Source organism: Lutra lutra, chromosome 7 (genome assembly GCF_902655055.1).
Source record: "Lutra lutra chromosome 7, mLutLut1.2, whole genome shotgun sequence".
Classification (NCBI taxonomy): Eukaryota; Metazoa; Chordata; class Mammalia; order Carnivora; family Mustelidae; genus Lutra; species Lutra lutra.
This window is the reverse complement of record NC_062284.1, coordinates 109,050,925-109,068,988: the sequence shown is the minus strand read 5'-3', so window position 1 is coordinate 109,068,988 and position 18,064 is coordinate 109,050,925. Positions and strand designations below refer to the sequence as shown.

The following is an 18,064-nucleotide window of genomic DNA, read 5'->3' as shown; positions in this document are numbered from 1 at the left end:
GAAATTCAAGGAACAATACGGTGGTGAGCTTTCTGGGCTCTTTTGCCACACATACCCCAGAGTGAAGCTGAAGAAACTGGCAATCCAGAAATTCCAACAAACACAGACAACAAAGGCCCCAAGGAAAGCCTACTCTCTTTATGCAAAGGGCCAAGGAAGGGGCAGTCTAGCAAAACAGAAAACTCTTAGATGATAAATGTTCTACTCTAGACAAACATAGACAAACAGCACAGAGAAAAACAAACAAACAAACTGTTCTCTACGCCAGCCAAATCCAGATGAGGAGACTAGACTTCCATCCTCACCAAGATGTAATGAGGCACCCCAGGCCCCCACCAGAGGATGCCAGAGAAGGCAAAGTGGGGATCCAGGACTTTCATTTTTGATAGACAATAATGATCATCCTCCACTTCTGCAGTGTTAGAATAGGCCACATAAGAAACCTGGACCCCGGGGCGCCTGGGTGGCTCAGTGGGTTAAGCTGCTGCCTTCAGCTCAGGTCATGATCTCGGGGTCCTGGGATCGAGTTCCGCGTCGGGCTCTTTGCTCAGCGGGGAGCCTGCTTCCCTCTTTCTCTCTCTCTCTCTCTCTGCCTGCCTCTCCGTCTGCTTGTGATCTCTCTCTGTCAAATAAATAAATAAAATCTTTAAAAAAAAAAAAAAAGAAACCTGGACCCCCACCTGAAAGTATTGAGACATTCCTCCCCCTCCCAACTTGGATGGTATCAGAGGATCTCTAGTGGAGACAGAACTTTCACCATCACCTAACAGTAATAAGGCTACCCTCAACTCAGTATTAGTGGAAACCACATGGAAAGATAGAACTCCCATCCCAACCCAACGTTAATGAGGACCATCCTTTCAAGAAAGAAACCTGGACTTCTGCTTCCATTGTAATAAGCCAATGCACTATTGCTCTGTCAGAGCCCTGAGAGGACTCTAACAGAGTCTCTGAGATGCCCTTTGGATGACAACTATTTCTCTATTTTCATATTGTTTTAGACACTATATCTTCTTATAAGTTACTACAGTAGCTCCCTAACATAAATTCTTTCTCCCAAATTAGCTTCCAAACTGATGCTAGAGTTATCCTAAAACAAGGCTCCATTGGTGTAACTCAGGCTTATGATATTTTTGAGATTCCAACTGCTTACAAAATAAAAGCTAAATCCTTACCACAGAAAAACAAAGACCTTCCCATTTTCAACCTAAGATCTGCCTCATTTTTCCATCCCTGGAAATGTTGGACTCGTCCACGTGTCTGTGTTCATGCCATTTCCTCCAAAAGGAATGCCTTTATCCCTCCATTCACTGTTAAATTCTTACTCATGCTCAGAGTTTGCAGTCCTACATCATCTGCTTTATGGAACCTTTTGGGATCACCTCTGGCAAAACCATCTCAGAAGTTACCATATACATAACTGTTGTAACTTTATATAAATTTTTATAGGACTTATTACATATAACTATCTCTATGGACCTAGGGAACTCATTACAAGAAAACTAATATCTTCTTTTTACATTTATATCCCAGCTCAACCTTGCTACCCAATTAATGAGAATGTCCAATTCAATTTTAGAGTACAGTGTTAAGTGTGTAAGATCTAAGTTCTGGCTTCCACTTAGAATGTAGAACATTGGAAATAATACTCCCACTCTTTAAACAACAACAATAAAGTTTAGGTAATTTGTAAAATGACACATTCTCTTAAACTCATCAGAAACCTAAGGTCATAATGCAACCAACAAATCCAATAGCTAAAAAAAAAAAAAAAGAAAGAAAGAAAGAAAAGAAAAGAAAAGAATAGAAAAGAAAACTTCTTTCAAAGGGATAAAAAAGGACTTGAGCATTTGCTTGCTAGGGGCAGATGATGGATTAATACGAGACATTAAGAACAATTAAGTTAATATTTTCAAAAAATTTCTAAAGGCCAAGTATGGAGCAGCACAAGAGTACAAAACCCAAAGGAGTCACAAATCCAAGGAAAATTGAAGCCCACTTAGAAGCTCTTCTCCACAAAACTCACCTGGTACTCACAAGAAAGACTAGGGGCAGGCAAGAGTGAAGAAAGTTTCTCTCATAGTATAGTCTAGATGAGGGGAAGAGCAGATGGCTTAGGAAATGTAAGAAGTCTCACTAAGATTCCTCTATTCTACTCCCATATGGAACAAAAGCTATAAGCCACTAAGAGGGCAGCAAGTTTTGTCACCCCTAGACTACAGATAAAGATACATTAAGGTGAGTGAACAAAACAAAATAAAAACTTCCACCTCTGGGGGAGGGGCAGAAAGAAGTCTTGGGGTCATACCATTGCAGGGAGAGCAGGATTATTGAGCAGGCTCTAACCCTAGTACATAGGGACATAAGACCTGCCTAAAAGAGGCTGCTCTCTAACAGCAGAAAACAGAAACTTCCAACACAACCACACCACATTAGCAAATACCAAGTAATAGATACAGAGATGGGCCCTTCCAGGAAAGGGACAAAAGCCTAAAAAGAGAACCTTCTGAGGCACAGACAAAAAGAGGAGACTCAAAGTTGAAGATGGAGCAGATTTTGACAAAACTCTGTAAAAAAACAGGCCTCTACCCCAAACACAATGTAATAATTGAAAAATCTGAAGTCTATACAGCACTGAGATTAATATAACAACAAAGCCCAAACCCAGATCAAATTCTGACTAAATTACCTCAACTTCCTCCCAGCTTTAGAAAAGGCTAACCTATTTCCAGACAGAAATACTATTTACATTGCCTACCTATCATGTTTGATTTTGAATCAAAAATTATAAGACAAGAAACAAAAATAGAAAGGAAAAATACACTGTCAATAGACAAAGCGATCAAAAAAGCCAAACTCAGAGATGACTCAGATGTTGGAACTATCAGATGGGAAATTTAAAATAACTATAATCAATATGTTCAAAGCCATAGTGAGAAAAGGGGAAAACATACATAAACTTATATGAAATTTCAGCAAAGAAGAATGAAATTATTTTTTAAAAGCCAAGTCAAAATGCCAGAAATAAAAAAAATATGTAGCAGAGATGAAGAATGATTTCAGTGGACTTATCATCAGCCTGATACAAAGAAAATATTAGTAAACTTGAAGAATATATGACATTAGATTGTGCTACATATACTGAAAGGTAAAAAAGAATGAAGGAAAAAGAATACTCAAGAGCTTTGGAATGATATCAAATGGTCTAATATTTGTATAACTGGAATATTAGAGAGATGAGCAAAAGAGAATATATTAGAAGCAATATTTGAAGAGATGGTTGCAAAGAACTTTCCAGAAGTAATGAAACTCATTAAACCACAGATGCAAGAAGGTCAGAGAACACCAAGAAAAATGTATACCAGAACACACACACACACACACACGTGTACACACACACACACACACACACCCTTACATACAGCTGCTAGAAACCACAAATAAACACAAAATCTTGAATATATCCAGTAGAAAAAAGACACATTACATGCAGAAGAATAAAAGTAAGAATTAGAAAATACCTCTCATATGAAAACTATGCAAGCCATAAGACAGTGAAATGGCAACCCTAAAGTGCTGGGGAAAAAAATGTGTCAACTCAGAATTCCATACCTTGCTAAAATAGATTCAAAATAAATATTTTTTCAGACAAATAACTAAGATAACTCATTAGCAGCATGTATGCATAGGCCAAAGAGTTTCATAATTAATTTCATAATTTAGCTCATAAATGAGCTAAATATAATTCTTTTTTCATTTTAGTCATTTAGAAAGACAACCAACTGTCTCTAGCAAAACAGCATCAATGTATTGAGTATATGTTTTATGTATAAAGGTAAAATATATCACAATAAAATGAAGGACATGAAGGAGGAATTGGGAATACACTGTTGTAGCATCACCAAACAATACATAAAGCAGTAAAATATTATTTCAAGGCAGACTGCAATTAAGAATATATGTTGCAAATCCTAGGATGACCATTTAATATTTTTTAAAAAAAGATAAACTTTTTAATTTAAAAAAAAGAGATAAATAATGAGCCCAGAGTAGAGATGAAATGGAATCTTAAAAATAAGTCAAAAGAAGACATGAAAAAAATAAGATAAAAGAGACAAAGAATAGATTGAAAAAATAGGAAATAATCCAACAAGATGGTATTTTAATTCAACAATATCAATAATTACATTAAATATAAAGTTAAGACCAATTAAGATTGAAAATTTCTCAGACTGGATTAAAAAAAAAAGACCCAATTTTATACCATGTATAAGAATCTCAATATAAATATAAAGACAAATTTGAAGTTAATGAATAGGGGCACCTAGGTGGTTCAATTGGCTAAGTATCTGCGTTTGGCTTACATCTTACTCTTGGGATCCTGGGATTGAGCCCCATGTCAGCCTCCCTGCTCAGAGGGGTGTCTGCTTCCCCCTCTGCCCTCCCCGATCTGCTTGTGTTCTCGGTCTCTCTCAAATAAATAAAATTTTTTAATTTTTTTTTTTTTAAATAAAGTTAATGGGGGCGCCTGGGTGGCTCAGTGGGTTGGGCCGCTGCCTTCGGCTCAGGTCATGATCTCGGAGTCCTGGGATCGAGCCCCGCATCGGGCTCTCTGCTCGGCAGGGAGCCTGCTTCCTCTTCTCTCTCTGCCTGCCTCTCTGCCTGCTTGTGATCTCTCTGTCAAATAAATAAATAAAATCTTAAAAAAAAAATAAAAAAAATAAAGTTAATGAATAGAAAAGAATATACCATGCCAACACTAATCAAAAGAAACCTGGAGTAGCCATATTAATATCAAAATAGACTTTATGTGTTAAAAAAGGTATATAACATAATGAGCAGGGGGTCAATTCATCAAGGAGACACATATTGCTAATATGTGTATGGAATTAACAGCAGGGCTTCAAACTACATGAAGTAAAAACTGATAGAACTAGAAAGAGAAATAATCAAATTCACAAGAAGAATTAGAGACTGCAATACTTTTCTCTCAGTAATCAACAGAACAAAATCAGTTGGTAAAATTAGTATTTAAAATAAGTATATAAAATATCTGAAAAAACAACCTCAAAAAACTTGATGTAATTTATAGAACACTGTGCCGAACAACAGCAAAATACAGTCCTTTTCAAGTACACAGAAAATATCCAACAAGTCAGAACATATGCAGAATGATAAAACAAAACAATTTTAAAAAACCAAAATCATATAAAATATGTGTTTAGACCATAACTGGACTAAGCTAGAAATTGGTTACAGAAAGTTATCTAAAATAGTCCTAATATTTGTAACATAACTAACATACTTTTAAATAAACCATGCATCACTGGAAGAGAATATGCTGAGTGAAATAAGTCAAGCAGAGAGAGTCAATTATCATATGGTTTCACTTATTTGTGGAGCATAACAAATAGCATGGAGGACAAGGGGAGATGGAGAGGAGAAGGGAGTTGAGGGAAATTGGAAGGGGAGGTGAACCATGAGAGACTATGGACTCTGAAAAACGATCTGAGAATTTTGAAGGGGTGGGGGGTGGGAGGTTGGGGGCACCAGGTGGTGGGTATTGTAGAGGGCACGGATTGCATGGAGCATGGGTGTGGTGCAAAAATAATGAATACTGTTATGCTGAAAAAAATAAAAAAATTAAAGAAAAAAAAAAGTGAATAAATTAGAAAAGTCAAAACAATTTTTTTAATTTATTTGAGAGAGAGAGAGAGAGATCACAAGTAGGCAGAGAGGCAGGCAGAGAGAGGGGGAAGCAGGTTCACCGCTGAGCAGAGAGCCCGATGCAGGGCTCGATCCAGGACCCTGAGATCATGACCCAAGCTGAAAGCAGAGGCTTAACCCACTGAGCCACCCAGGCGCCCCCAATTTTTTAAATAATAAAGTTGTGGGGCTCATACTACTTGATTTCAAGAACTATTATACAGCTATAAGAATCAAGACAGTGTGATACTGAAGAATACAAATATAGATTAATGGAAAAATACAGAGTCTAGCAATAGACCACACATATATAGGTAATGTATATCTGACAAAGATACCAAAGCACATAATGGAAAAAGGGTAGTAATTTCTACCAAATGAGGTAGGAAAAGATTGAACATGGACATTGAGGGTGGGAGGGAAACACCTTACATCATATAAAAAAATTACCTCAAAATGGATCAAAATGGATACCAAAATGGATAGCCCTAAATGTAAAATCTGTAACTCTAAAATTTCTAGAATCAAACAAGAAAAAATCTTTGTGATCCCAGGCTATATGAATATTTCTTAGATACAATAACAAAAGTACAATTTTTTTAAAAAATTGATGAGTTGGATTTTGAGTAATTAAGAATCTGTTTTTTGAGAGACACTGTTAAAAGAATGAAAAGACAAGCCACAAAACTAGAAGAAAATATTTGCAAATCATAGACCAATAGAAAAGACCACAGAAAAGTAACTCATACTCAGAATAGAAACGTAACTTCAAATCTCAAAAATTAAAAAGACGATTCACGGGCGCCTGGGTGGCTCAGTGGGTTAAGCCGCTGCCTTCGGCTCAGGTCATGATCCCAGGTCCTGGGTTCGAGCCCCACATCGGGCTTTCTGCTCAGCAGGGAGCCTGCTTCCTCCTCTCTCTCTGCCTGCCTCTCTGCCTACTTGTGATTTCTCTCTGTCAAATAAAAAAAAAAAAAAGAAAAAAAAAGACGATTCAAAGGAAGTGGAGATGCAACATGGGGGGTTAAGGGGGTAGGAGAAGAATAAATGAAACAAGATGGGTTCGGGAGGGAGACAAACCATCAGTGACTCTTAATCTCACAAAACAAACTGAGGGTTGCTGGGGGGAGGGGGGTTGGGAGAGGGGTGTGGGGTTATGGACATTGGGGAGGGTATGTGCTATGGTGAGTGCTGTGAAGGGTGTAAACCTGGTGATTCACAGACCTGTACCCCTGGGGATAAAAATATATTATATGTTTATAAAAATTTAAAAAAAAAGATGATTCAATAAAAGTGGACAAAAGACTTGAAGACTTTACTAAAGAAACTACACAGATGATAAATAACTATGTGAAACGATGCTCAATGCCGTTAATTTTGAGGGAAATGCAAATTAAAATCAAAACAAGAGGTTAAAACCTATGAAAGGCCTGAGATTTTTACTTTACTTGCAGAGCAACAAGTTAGCCCGCTACTGTGCTATGGATGTTGGTGGAAGATGAAAGACTTCTGGTCAGAGACAAAGGACAGTTATTCCAGCACAACATAGAACGTGAATACCACATTCACATCAGTCCCCCACTGTCCATAGTTGGGGATGATACAGAGGCAGACACAGATAGATGTTGTGCATGCAGTGGGTTTATGGCACAGCCAAGGACCGCCAGGCTTGTAAAATCCCTTATCATTTGCAAGCAAATCTGCCTAAGCTTCACCCTGAAGAGACATTATCTTTATTAGACTGAGTGGCAAACACATCCTCTCTCTACTCTGAAGAGAGACGCTATCTCTATCTTCCAAGTTTCTTTGTCATACAAACATCCTTGAAAACACAGTCCAAAATAAAAGGCTATTTGTGGCTTTGCTCATAAAACATACAAAAATGCAAAAGACCAATGGAGAGTTATCTCCCTACATGAGCTTTCATTACACACCTATGAGAATGGCTTTAAAAAAAAAATTATTTAAAAAAAAAAAGCTTCTGATTTCCTTGATGTGTTTTACTGTATCTCTACTTCCTATCTCATTGATCTCTGTTCTAATCTTGATTATTTCCCTTCTTGTATGTGATGCTGGCTTAATTTGTTGTTAATTCTCCAGTTCTCTAGGGTGTAAAGAGAGCTGGTAACAGTGTGGAGATTCCTTAAGAAATTGAAAATAGAGCTACCTTATGACCCTGCAATTGCACTACTGGGTATTTACCCCAAAGATACAGATGTAGTGCAAAGAAGAGCCATCTGTACCCCAATGTTCATAGCAGCAATGGCCATGTTCCCCAAACTGTGGAAAGAACCAAGATGCCCTTCAACGGATGAATGGATAAGGAAGACATGGTCCATATACACTATGGAGTATTATGCCTCTATCAGAAAGGATGAATACCCAACTTTTGTAGCAACATGGACGGGACTGGAAGAGATTATGCTGAGTGAAATAAGTAAAACAGAGAGAGTCAATTATCATATGGTTTCACTTACTTGTGGAGCATAAGGAATAACATGGAGGACATTGAGAGATGGAGAGGAGAAGTGAGTTGGGGGAAAATGGACGGGGAGACAAACCTTGAGAGCCTGTGGACTGTACTCTGAGAAACAAACTGAGGATTTTGGAGGCAACGGGGGGTGAGGAGTTGGGTGAGCCTGGTGGTGGGTATTATGGAGGGCACGTATTGCATGGAGCACTGGGTGTGGTGCATAAACAATGAATTTTGGAACATTAAAATAAATTTTAAAAAATTTATAATAACATTAATGCAAAGTCCTGATGAGGATATGAATGATCAAAAATCTCATACATTACTCTGAGGAATGCAAAATGGTTCTTCAGAAAACTTTTTTTTAATAAATTTATACCTATACCTCCCATATGACCCAGCAATCCCACTCCATGTATTTACTAGTTGAAGTGAAAACTAACATTTACACCGAAGCCTGTTTTGCAAATGTTTATAGCAGCTTTATTTACATTGCTAAAACATGGAAACAGCCCAAGTATTCCTCAATTGATAAACAGATCAACAAACTATGATACATTCATGCCACGGAATACTACTCAGCAATTAAAAACAAAACAAAACAGTGAACTACTGAAACACACAGCAACACGGATAAATCTTAAATGCATTACTGTAAGTGCATTATAAAAGAAGCCAGACTCAAAAGGCTACCATCTGCGTATTTCCATTTATATAGCATTCCGGAAAAGACAAAATGATAGAGAGAAAATATACGAGCAATTGCCAGGAGCTGGAGGTAGAGAAGAGAAATGAGTACAAAGGGACCTGGGGGAGTTTTTTGAGGTGATGGAACTATTTATACCTCGATCGTGGCAGTGGTTACAAGACTGTGTGTTAAAACTCACAGAACTATATACTAACGGGAATGAATTTTATCACACGTAAATTATACCTTGAAAATGGGGGAGAAAAAAAAAGAAAGAATATATAAAAATTCTAGAATAAGACACCCTGAGCTGTGCCTTTTTCTAAATATGGAACTTGGGAATATTCTCAAACATTCTAAGCATCAGTCTTCTCAACTGTGAGGTGAGAAGAATAGTAGTATCTGCCTCTTAGAGTTGTTAGCTTTCTTTGTTGCTCTTTTGTCATTAATTATTATTTGGTGTACTGCTATATACCTAACATTGTGCTTGATGTTAAGGATACAAAAATTAATCTATGGTACGGCCCCTGACTTCCAAGAGGCTACAATCTAGTGAATAAACTTCCCCTGAATAAACAAATGAACACAGTTGTTTTACTGTCATTGGATTAGCACAACAATTTAAAAAATTTTAAAAACCCAGTATTAAGCAAATATTAAACCAATTTCATGTTACTAATTTTAGATATAGTTCAACTTTAGCAAGAATTTTCTAAAATAGGAATAAAAATTTCAAGTCAAACCTAAAAAATCCTATTGGTTGCCCAGATATTTCTAGAATTATCTCTACAGATAATTTGTAAAGACTTGAAGTTGCATGTATTTATAAGTTTATCAGATTCAGAAAGAATATCAGCCTACCCTGTTTTTACCAATTTATTCTAGCATTTCAACATTAATTTAAATAAGAGTACCAAGAAAGTACTATAAAAAGAAAATGAAATCATGTTTCCTCATTTTCTAAGGCTTCATGTATCTGGATGAAATGTTTCCCTAAAAAGATAAAGCTAAGAGGAATCACTGAAAATGGATGAAGAGGCTGTGAAGTATCCCAGAAAAGTCTGCTCCCTCCAAAAAGAAAAGAATTAATGGCTTCAACTTTGTCACATAAAAGATCCAATAATCTTGGTGAAAGACGCATTACAACCACACATCACATACACACATCCAGCACCTTTCTTGGTGTATCAGCACCTGTGTCCCCTCAACCACATTCAATGTCCTTGGTTCAGGCTTGAGCATTAGAATCCTAAAAAATTCATGCCAGGACATACTACAGCTACTTTTACAGAGTTGATTACATTTTTACTATATTCAAGATATCTGACAGGATAAAGCTCTAAAGACAGTTTGTTTTAAATGTGTCCTTTCCACTCAAGGCTTAAAGAAAATCAAGCTATTCTTATTTCAAAGATTTCCTATCTACTGTCATCTCACATCATGTCTCAGTGAAACACTGTGAAAAGTGTTCTTGGAGTGTTATCAACTAAAAATTTTGCAACAAGTATGGCTTTTTGCACAGGATTTCACACTGAATAATATAGTAACATCTAGAGACTCCTAACCTAGTGAAAAAAAGAGAACATTTTAAAAGATATTTTAAAAAGCATGACATATGCACAAGGGCTTCTCAAACAGAACATACAGACTTATTTTCACCATTTTACTTGCTCTGAACAATTGTTCTGAAATATGGGGCCCACAAATGTGGATCTCCCAAAGTTTTGTATGTTGAAAATATTCCTAGGGAGTAAATCTCTCAATAAGAAGCTAGTATGTGGAAAGGTATAAGGAGAGAAAAAAAATAATAAACTTCATATGATAACTAAAATTAAAAAATATATAATTAATAGAAATGTCCCTTGGAAGAATCCAGAGAAATGATCACTGGCTACCTTACCTTGCTTTTTTCCATTAACATTTTCTAAAATACCAGAGAGCTGGTTGTCAAAGCTGTGTTGAAGGTCACTCCTTTGCTTTTCAAGGTGATGTTCTTCCTCAGCAATAGAAGAAAGCACATGTGGTAGCTTTTGGTTATCAAGGGTCTGATTGGGCCACTGGGACATTATGGAACATGAGTCCTTTGCATGTTGCCTAAGTCTGGGGCTTGAACTTTGGGCAGAGTCCTGCAAATCACTATTACAACAGGAGAAATGATCCACTTCAAGAAACAAGGGATTTGCATCCTCTTGACGCCAATCATTGCCTTGTTCTTCATCTTCAAAGTAAGCTTCCTGAATATGAATATCATCTAAGTCCTGGTCTAGCTTGTCACTCAATTTAGAGTCTTGTTTGCTTACATTAACCAGCGAAGCAGATAGCATATCTCCTGCTTGCTGGAGAGCTTCATAAACCCGAGATATCCAGGAAGAGAGAGGCTGGAAGAAGTTCTGAGCATCCTGAGACGCCATGGCCAAAATCATGGCCAGCTAACTGATGTCTACCAGTCCACTTGTTCAGCTCCTTCAGTACTCTGGACTTAATGTGAACTACAGAATAAGCATGATGATAAATTAAATTGGAGGTCTCTTAATGGCTGTGAATGGTTCACTCTCAAAACTTCTCAGCTGAAACAGAGGAAAGAGATACTTATACCTATTACAGTAACAACCTCAGATCCATTACCAGATAACCATAATCAATGTCAAACAACATTCAGGATAAAAAGAGATCACCATTGAAATCTGAAAGTAGCTAAATAAAAATTACTGTGAAAGTCTCAATGTAGATCACTTCAATGCCTATTCACCTGCTCGGGCATGTGTAAAACTTCCATTGGCAGTAATGGGCTCTATTCATGTGGACTGAGAGAAGTCTATCCCCACAGACCATATTTAACAGTGTGAAAAGGATAAATGAATCTTCATTAAGAGGCAGTTGGATATGACATTTCAAAATACAAGGAAGGTTGGATGCTTCCTCTACAAACCTGCAGATCCCAGTAAGCAGGCTAATAATCATCTTTGCTTCATGACACAAACATTTATCCTTTCAAAGGAAATGTGTGCCTGGAATTAAAAAGCTTTTAGCTGATCTTAAAGTAAGATTTTATATTTTTATGCAATTTCTACAAATCATATCTATTCTTGGGGAGCAAAGAACCACAGGAAAACAGAACGGCAAATGGAATATGCAGCTTACTGGAGACATGACCCTAGCATCTCGTTGCCTTTGATTGTGTTCCAATCTCCTGATGGCAATCCTCCACAACCTAGAAGACTCCTGAGAGACCCTCCTTCTCCCAAGATTCACAACTTGAAGGAGGCAGCTATAGAGCAACAGAGCACAATGAAGATTCTAGAGCTGAATATCTATACTTTTATACATATACACGTATACAAATATAGACATATATGCATTTGCATTTGTATGTGTATTGTGTGTGAGTGTGAAGATCATATATATATATATATATCTTATTGCCCTTACAATGTTCATCAACAGCTCAGGATGAATGCTATAAATGACCAGACCCTAAATTCACTGCTTGCACTTAACTACCCCACCTCTTTATAGCAATAGCTTCCTTCTGACTCAGTCTACCAACACTCCTATATGTTTCAGCCTTCGTGTTCTCCAGCAACTGCAATTGATAGGACTGCCTACATTTTCCTAAAAATTTCTTCTTAGCTTTTTCAGGGGGCTTTTTAATAACCATTCATATATACGTTGATTCATCAATAAACAAATATTGATAAATGCCTATTAAGTGCTGGGCACAATGCCAGTGTAAGGCAACCCTGAGCTCTGTCCCCGTGGAGCCCACATCCAATTAAAGGGAAACTGAGGTCTCTGCACTTTCCCTTTATGCTAAATAATTTACGTGGCTGTCTTTCAGGCTCTTCCTTGTCTTCCCACCAACTGCATATATGCAACCACTCATTGTCCTATGGTTACTCCTCCTGCTCCTTCATACTCATCAGCTGGGACAGCTGACCCACCCATAAGTCTCAATACTTTTTTTAACTCCAAAATATATATCTCCAGCCCATAGTTCAATCCCTTTATATAACTTGGATTTCTGGTTATTTAAGCTAGTGGTTCAAAACTTTGTATGAAAATCATCTGGTAAGCTAACAAAACAAACAAACAAACAAACAAAAAAACCAGAGGCTCAGGTGGGTTGAAGGAATATGACTGCATCTTTTCATTTTTGTCCAGTTCCTCAGATGACTCTGACACACACCAAAGTTTGAGAAGTACTGATCTAAGAAAATAGCTACACTTGAGTGTCTCACCAACATCTCATATTCAGCCATCAAAACTTAGCACATCACTTTTACTACTGCAAGTGTTCAACACTCAAGACTCACAATTGTGATTTTCTCTCTTCACCCTTGCCCCCTTCTATTCCTTCCATTCTAAGTTCTGCTATTTTTAGGGCTATGCAGACTCTTCTGTTGTGTTTTGTACTGTAATCACCTCTCCAACACTCTCATTTCCCCAGAAATTACATACCTAGCTGGTTCCCATCTCAAGTCTTCCCCAGCCTCAATCCATTCTCTAGGTTTGCTCATCAGAACCTGATCTTCTAGTAGGTTTATTGCCTATGTCCTTCCCTAGAATAGACGTTCCAGGAGGGAAGGAATTCTATGTTTTATTCTCAAGCTTATCCACAGTGCCTAGAAGTATGTTAAATATCTACTCAATTCTCAATAAGTGAATTAATGAGTGCTATTTAATATTGTGCATAGAATAGTGTCTAGCATATAGTATGTACTCAAATTCGCTAAATTGATAAATAGACCTCAGAATTGTTAAAAGACATCTTAACATGACCACATAAAGCCCCTGTTTAGTAATATTAAAGTGTTCTTTCAGCATTTCTTCCACTCCATTTCATCACCCATGGATTTTTGTTGTTGTTCGTTTTTTTCTCCACAAATACTGTGCCCAAAATGTGCTTCAGAAGATTGCAGACCTAGAAAGTTCCCTGAGAAATCCTTGGTTTTAGCTTCTACCACTGTCCTTTTGGTACTTGAAACTTTTTAAGACAGAAATTGCATATCTTCCTTAATAATCCTTTCTATTGTTTTATTATAATAAATAATAAATAAATAAATACAGAGATAATAAATAATACAGAGAAAATTTTGTTTCCATATTCAATCTAAAACCCTTTAATTTAAGCCAGCATTTTCTTTTCCAAACTTTGAACTAGTAAAAGGTCATGTCCTTGGTCTCATTATCTCTTTCTTCATGATCTCTGTCCATCGAAGCCTCATGGCAATTTTTCTAAAAAATAAAGCTTACATCACTCCCCTAGCTTAAAAAGAAAATAAAAAAAGAATACCCACTATGGTTTTCCTATTACTTATACTGCAGAATTTGAGCACTGGCAGTCCATCTGTCAAAATCACGATTCACTTATGTTTACTGACACAGAATTTTAAAAAATTAATTTTGATGCCTCCAATTCACTACAATCCTCATCTCTCTCTGTTTTAAGTACCCACTTGCTTCATTCATTTCTGTGCACTCTACCTGACAGCTGGAAGCATCTGAATTTTCAAGCCCTACATTATATGATAAAGTTCACATTCTTTACTATGGCATGCAAGAGGAGAGATGCTCAGAAAATGAACAATCAGCACTGCCTGACCTTAGTGCTGGAGTGGTCCTAGAGGCCTCCTTCAAGCTGCCAACTCTTTAACTACTGAATCACTGGGTGTGAGGACTTCTGGGAGATGCAACAGGACAATAGAGGGGAGGGGGTCTCAGATCAGTGGCTATTTATCAACCAATTTGGAACTATTTCAACATTCTCACAACTCACAGAGCCTTGTCCTGACAGAATGTCTAGCTCTGTATGAGCTATTCCCAATAATACTGCCCCACAGTGACAACTTGGCCATTCTTCATCACCTCTCATTGTAAAGTGAGTGCCTGTCACACTCACTAACACACCAAGCATTTTTCATAACAAATATTCTCATTCATGACTTCTCTCTGCTCTGCGCAGATGCCTTCTCTCCCTACCTGCCTGGTAGATACTTAATAGTTCTTTACAATAACACTCCTATTGCCTATGTCAACTCTTCTACAGTCAAAGGTGTGGCCTCAGAGAGGCTTTAAATGTGCCTTTATAAGTTTTCTTCTCTTTTTTTAATTTAAATTCAATTAGCCAATGTATAGTACATCATTAGTTTTTGGTATAATGTTCAATGATTCATTAGTTGTGAATAACATGCGGTGCTCTAAGATAGAAGTTTTCACTGGCCATGGTAATTATTTGTCGATCCTCCTCTTCCAATGGACAGTGTTTAGACTTAATAACTCTAGAACCTACATGGGATAAGGACCCTATCTAATGTTTGTTGAATGAATGAATGAATGAATGAATGAAAGTTACTAATGAACATTTTCTAAGCTAAGTAGCTCTGATCCCTTCATTTTTCTTTATCTGTAAAGTGGAGTTAACTCACTAGATGACCCCTAATAATTTCTTTCTGCTTTAAAACCCAAGAATTTACCAGTCTTGGGCAAAAAGTGTGTAATACTGAGGCTGGATATATTCAATATAAATAAAAGATTAAAAAGATAAACCAATCTTTTCAGATTGGTTCTGTACTTTTGTCAATAACCATTTCATGGACCAACTGGAGATGATTATGGAGTGATTGGAAAGAGGTCAAATATCAGTCTATATATGAAACAATGTCAAATTGCTATATTCCAAAATACTAAAAAAAGAAGGGCAACCTAAAGCAGGAACCAGAAAAATTACTTAGTTTGCAACAGTGGAGACCTTTTATTTTAAACTAAAGCAGTCTGAAGCCAAAAGAGCTAAGTACTGACAGAATACCAGCCAGATAATTTTGTTGCTTAGATAAATTTCAACTTGCTTGGTAGAATACCCCAAAGGTAATAGCAGATATGTATCTGGTATCCTAGTTCTTCAGGAACTTTCTTACAGCTGAAAAGACAAAGTAGCTTCTGGTATTATAACAATAATTTTTTAAAAACATATAGGAAAAGAAAAATAGTAATGAAAAGATAGCACAGGTCCTTGGATTAGAAGGAAAAATACATGTAAGGTCTGTGGTAGCTGAGAAGGCTCACTATTTGAAATGAAAGTTCATGATATTTCATTATTATAAGAAGTACCAAAAAAAAAAAGCAAAAGGTAGGTGTGTGTATGTTTGACATAAGAGTTCCTACCATAAACATTACCAAGGAAAGTTTCCAACCTCTCAAATTACTGAGAATAAACTAGCAATCTAATAAAGAATTAGTAACCACTAAGTCACAGGAGTAAGTGATGCTGCATAAGGAATATAGTCAATAATATTGTAAGAGTGTCAGGGTGACAGATGGTAGCTACACTTAGGTCTGAGGACAACATAACATAGAGAGAAGTTGAAACACTATGTTGCACACCTGAAACTAAAATAACACTGTGTGTCAACTATATTCAAAAAATGTTTTTAAAAAGTATTAGTAACAACCAATAAATAAAGATGAAGGAATGACATTGATATATTCCTAGGGGCTACACTACATTTCTTTAAATATCATTTTAATTAGAATACTATTTTAATTATAAAAGTATTTAATTAAGGTCATTTTAAACATAGGAAATGACTGAACAGTAAACACTCAAGAGTTGTTTCTTTAGGGGGCAACTATCAAATTCCTGAGCCATATGCTTTATCACATATTTTGATTATCCCCACCAAGGGTAATTATGAACAGTAAAGATGTGATTCTATACCCACAATAATAATGCTCATGGTCTTTAAAGGCTATTAGTTAAGTCTTTCTAACCCCATTTTCTACCTGATGACAGATGCTTGGAAGAAGAGAAGAAAGTTATCATCTAAGAAGAAATACTGGCTTCTGGGAGATATGCCTTAAAAATGGATGTTATTTTGGTAAAAAATAAAGTAGAAGCCTGTATGCCTGTGTGATTTTTTAAAGGATTATGAGCTCCTCAAGAGAGTCAAACACATTCTGAAAGAAAAGGAAACGTTTCCAATAATATGGTCCCCAGGTAACCAAGCCTCAAATCAAAATCTTATACAAGTCCATCTACTGAAGTGTGTTAATGTTTAGCAATTTTTAAAGGAGAAATCACCTTGGAAAATCTATTCTTCTTATTCTCTACCAATATCTGTATGGCAGTTATAAGTACAAGTCAAGAATACTGGGTGTGGGGATGGGTGAAATAGATAAAGAGGATTAAGGGCTATGAACTTCCAATTATAAAATGAGTAAGTTACAGGGATGAGAAGTACAGCATAGGGAATATAGTCAATATTGTAATAGCGTTGTATGGTGACAGATGGTAATGACACCCACCATGATAAGCAGTGCATAATGTATAGAATTATTGAATCACTATGTTGTATATCTGAAATTAATATAACAGTGTTTGGCAACTATACTTCTATAATAAAAAAATTATATAAAAAAGAATACTGGGTTGGGGCGCCTGGGTGGCTCAGTGGGTTAAAGCCTCTGCCTTCGGCTCAGGTCATGATCTCAGGGTCCTGGAATCGAGCCCCACATCGGGCTCTCTACTCAACTAAGAGCCTGCTTCCTCCTCTCTCTCTGCCTGCCTCTCTGCCTACTTGTGATCTCTGTCAAATAAATAAAATCTTAAAAAAAAAAAAAAGGATACTGGGTTAATTTGAAGTGTCTTCTCGTAGCTAATAGTTAACTTCTTTGTGTCATCAATTAAATGTAGGTTACTTATCACTGACTTCTTAGGTCGTAAGACTAATTAAGCCTATGATTTTTATGACAATTATCATGTCTTCAGAGAAAGGCATCTTGTATCACCTAGTATGAACAGGAAGGCTTAGAAACATGAATAATTTTTTAATATAGAAGTTTAGTTTTCCAAGTAAGAACTATAAAATGGGCTGTAATCCATCTTCAACATGATTCAAAAGAGACTACAGGTGTTTTCTGTTAGGAGAAAATTTGTTATGTGGGTAGGAATATGTGTCACTGAGATGAAATATCTTTTGCAGCATTTGTCAAAATGTGTTCTAAAGGCTGGAATCTTAAAAATAAAAATGGACTACTGAAGACTATTTATGTCAACAATATGGATAAAATACAGCCATATTTTCATTGTTAGGGCATGTGCAATACAACAGACCATTTACCATTAGGCTTCAAGTGGGGGAGGGGGAGACAACTAGTATAAATCTAAATGTGAAATTGTCCTATAATCAAAACATACTTTC

General features: G+C 36.6%; 1 protein-coding gene across 5 annotated transcripts in view; it reads right to left on the bottom strand.

Annotated features, from left to right (window-relative positions):
* The window catches only part of SYT16 (synaptotagmin 16), a 259,900-nt gene that overhangs the window by 92,194 nt on the left and 149,642 nt on the right, over positions 1 to 18,064 (bottom strand). For 2 of the 5 annotated variants that reach the window (XM_047739293.1, XM_047739297.1), the window contains exon 1: positions 10,768 to 11,290. The exons of the other annotated variants lie outside the window; for them this stretch is intronic. In XM_047739293.1, coding sequence (XP_047595249.1) covers positions 10,768 to 11,290 — 523 coding nt within the window. Of the gene's footprint in view, positions 1 to 10,767; positions 11,291 to 18,064 lie in introns of those variants that run through there. 5 annotated transcript variants of the gene reach the window in all.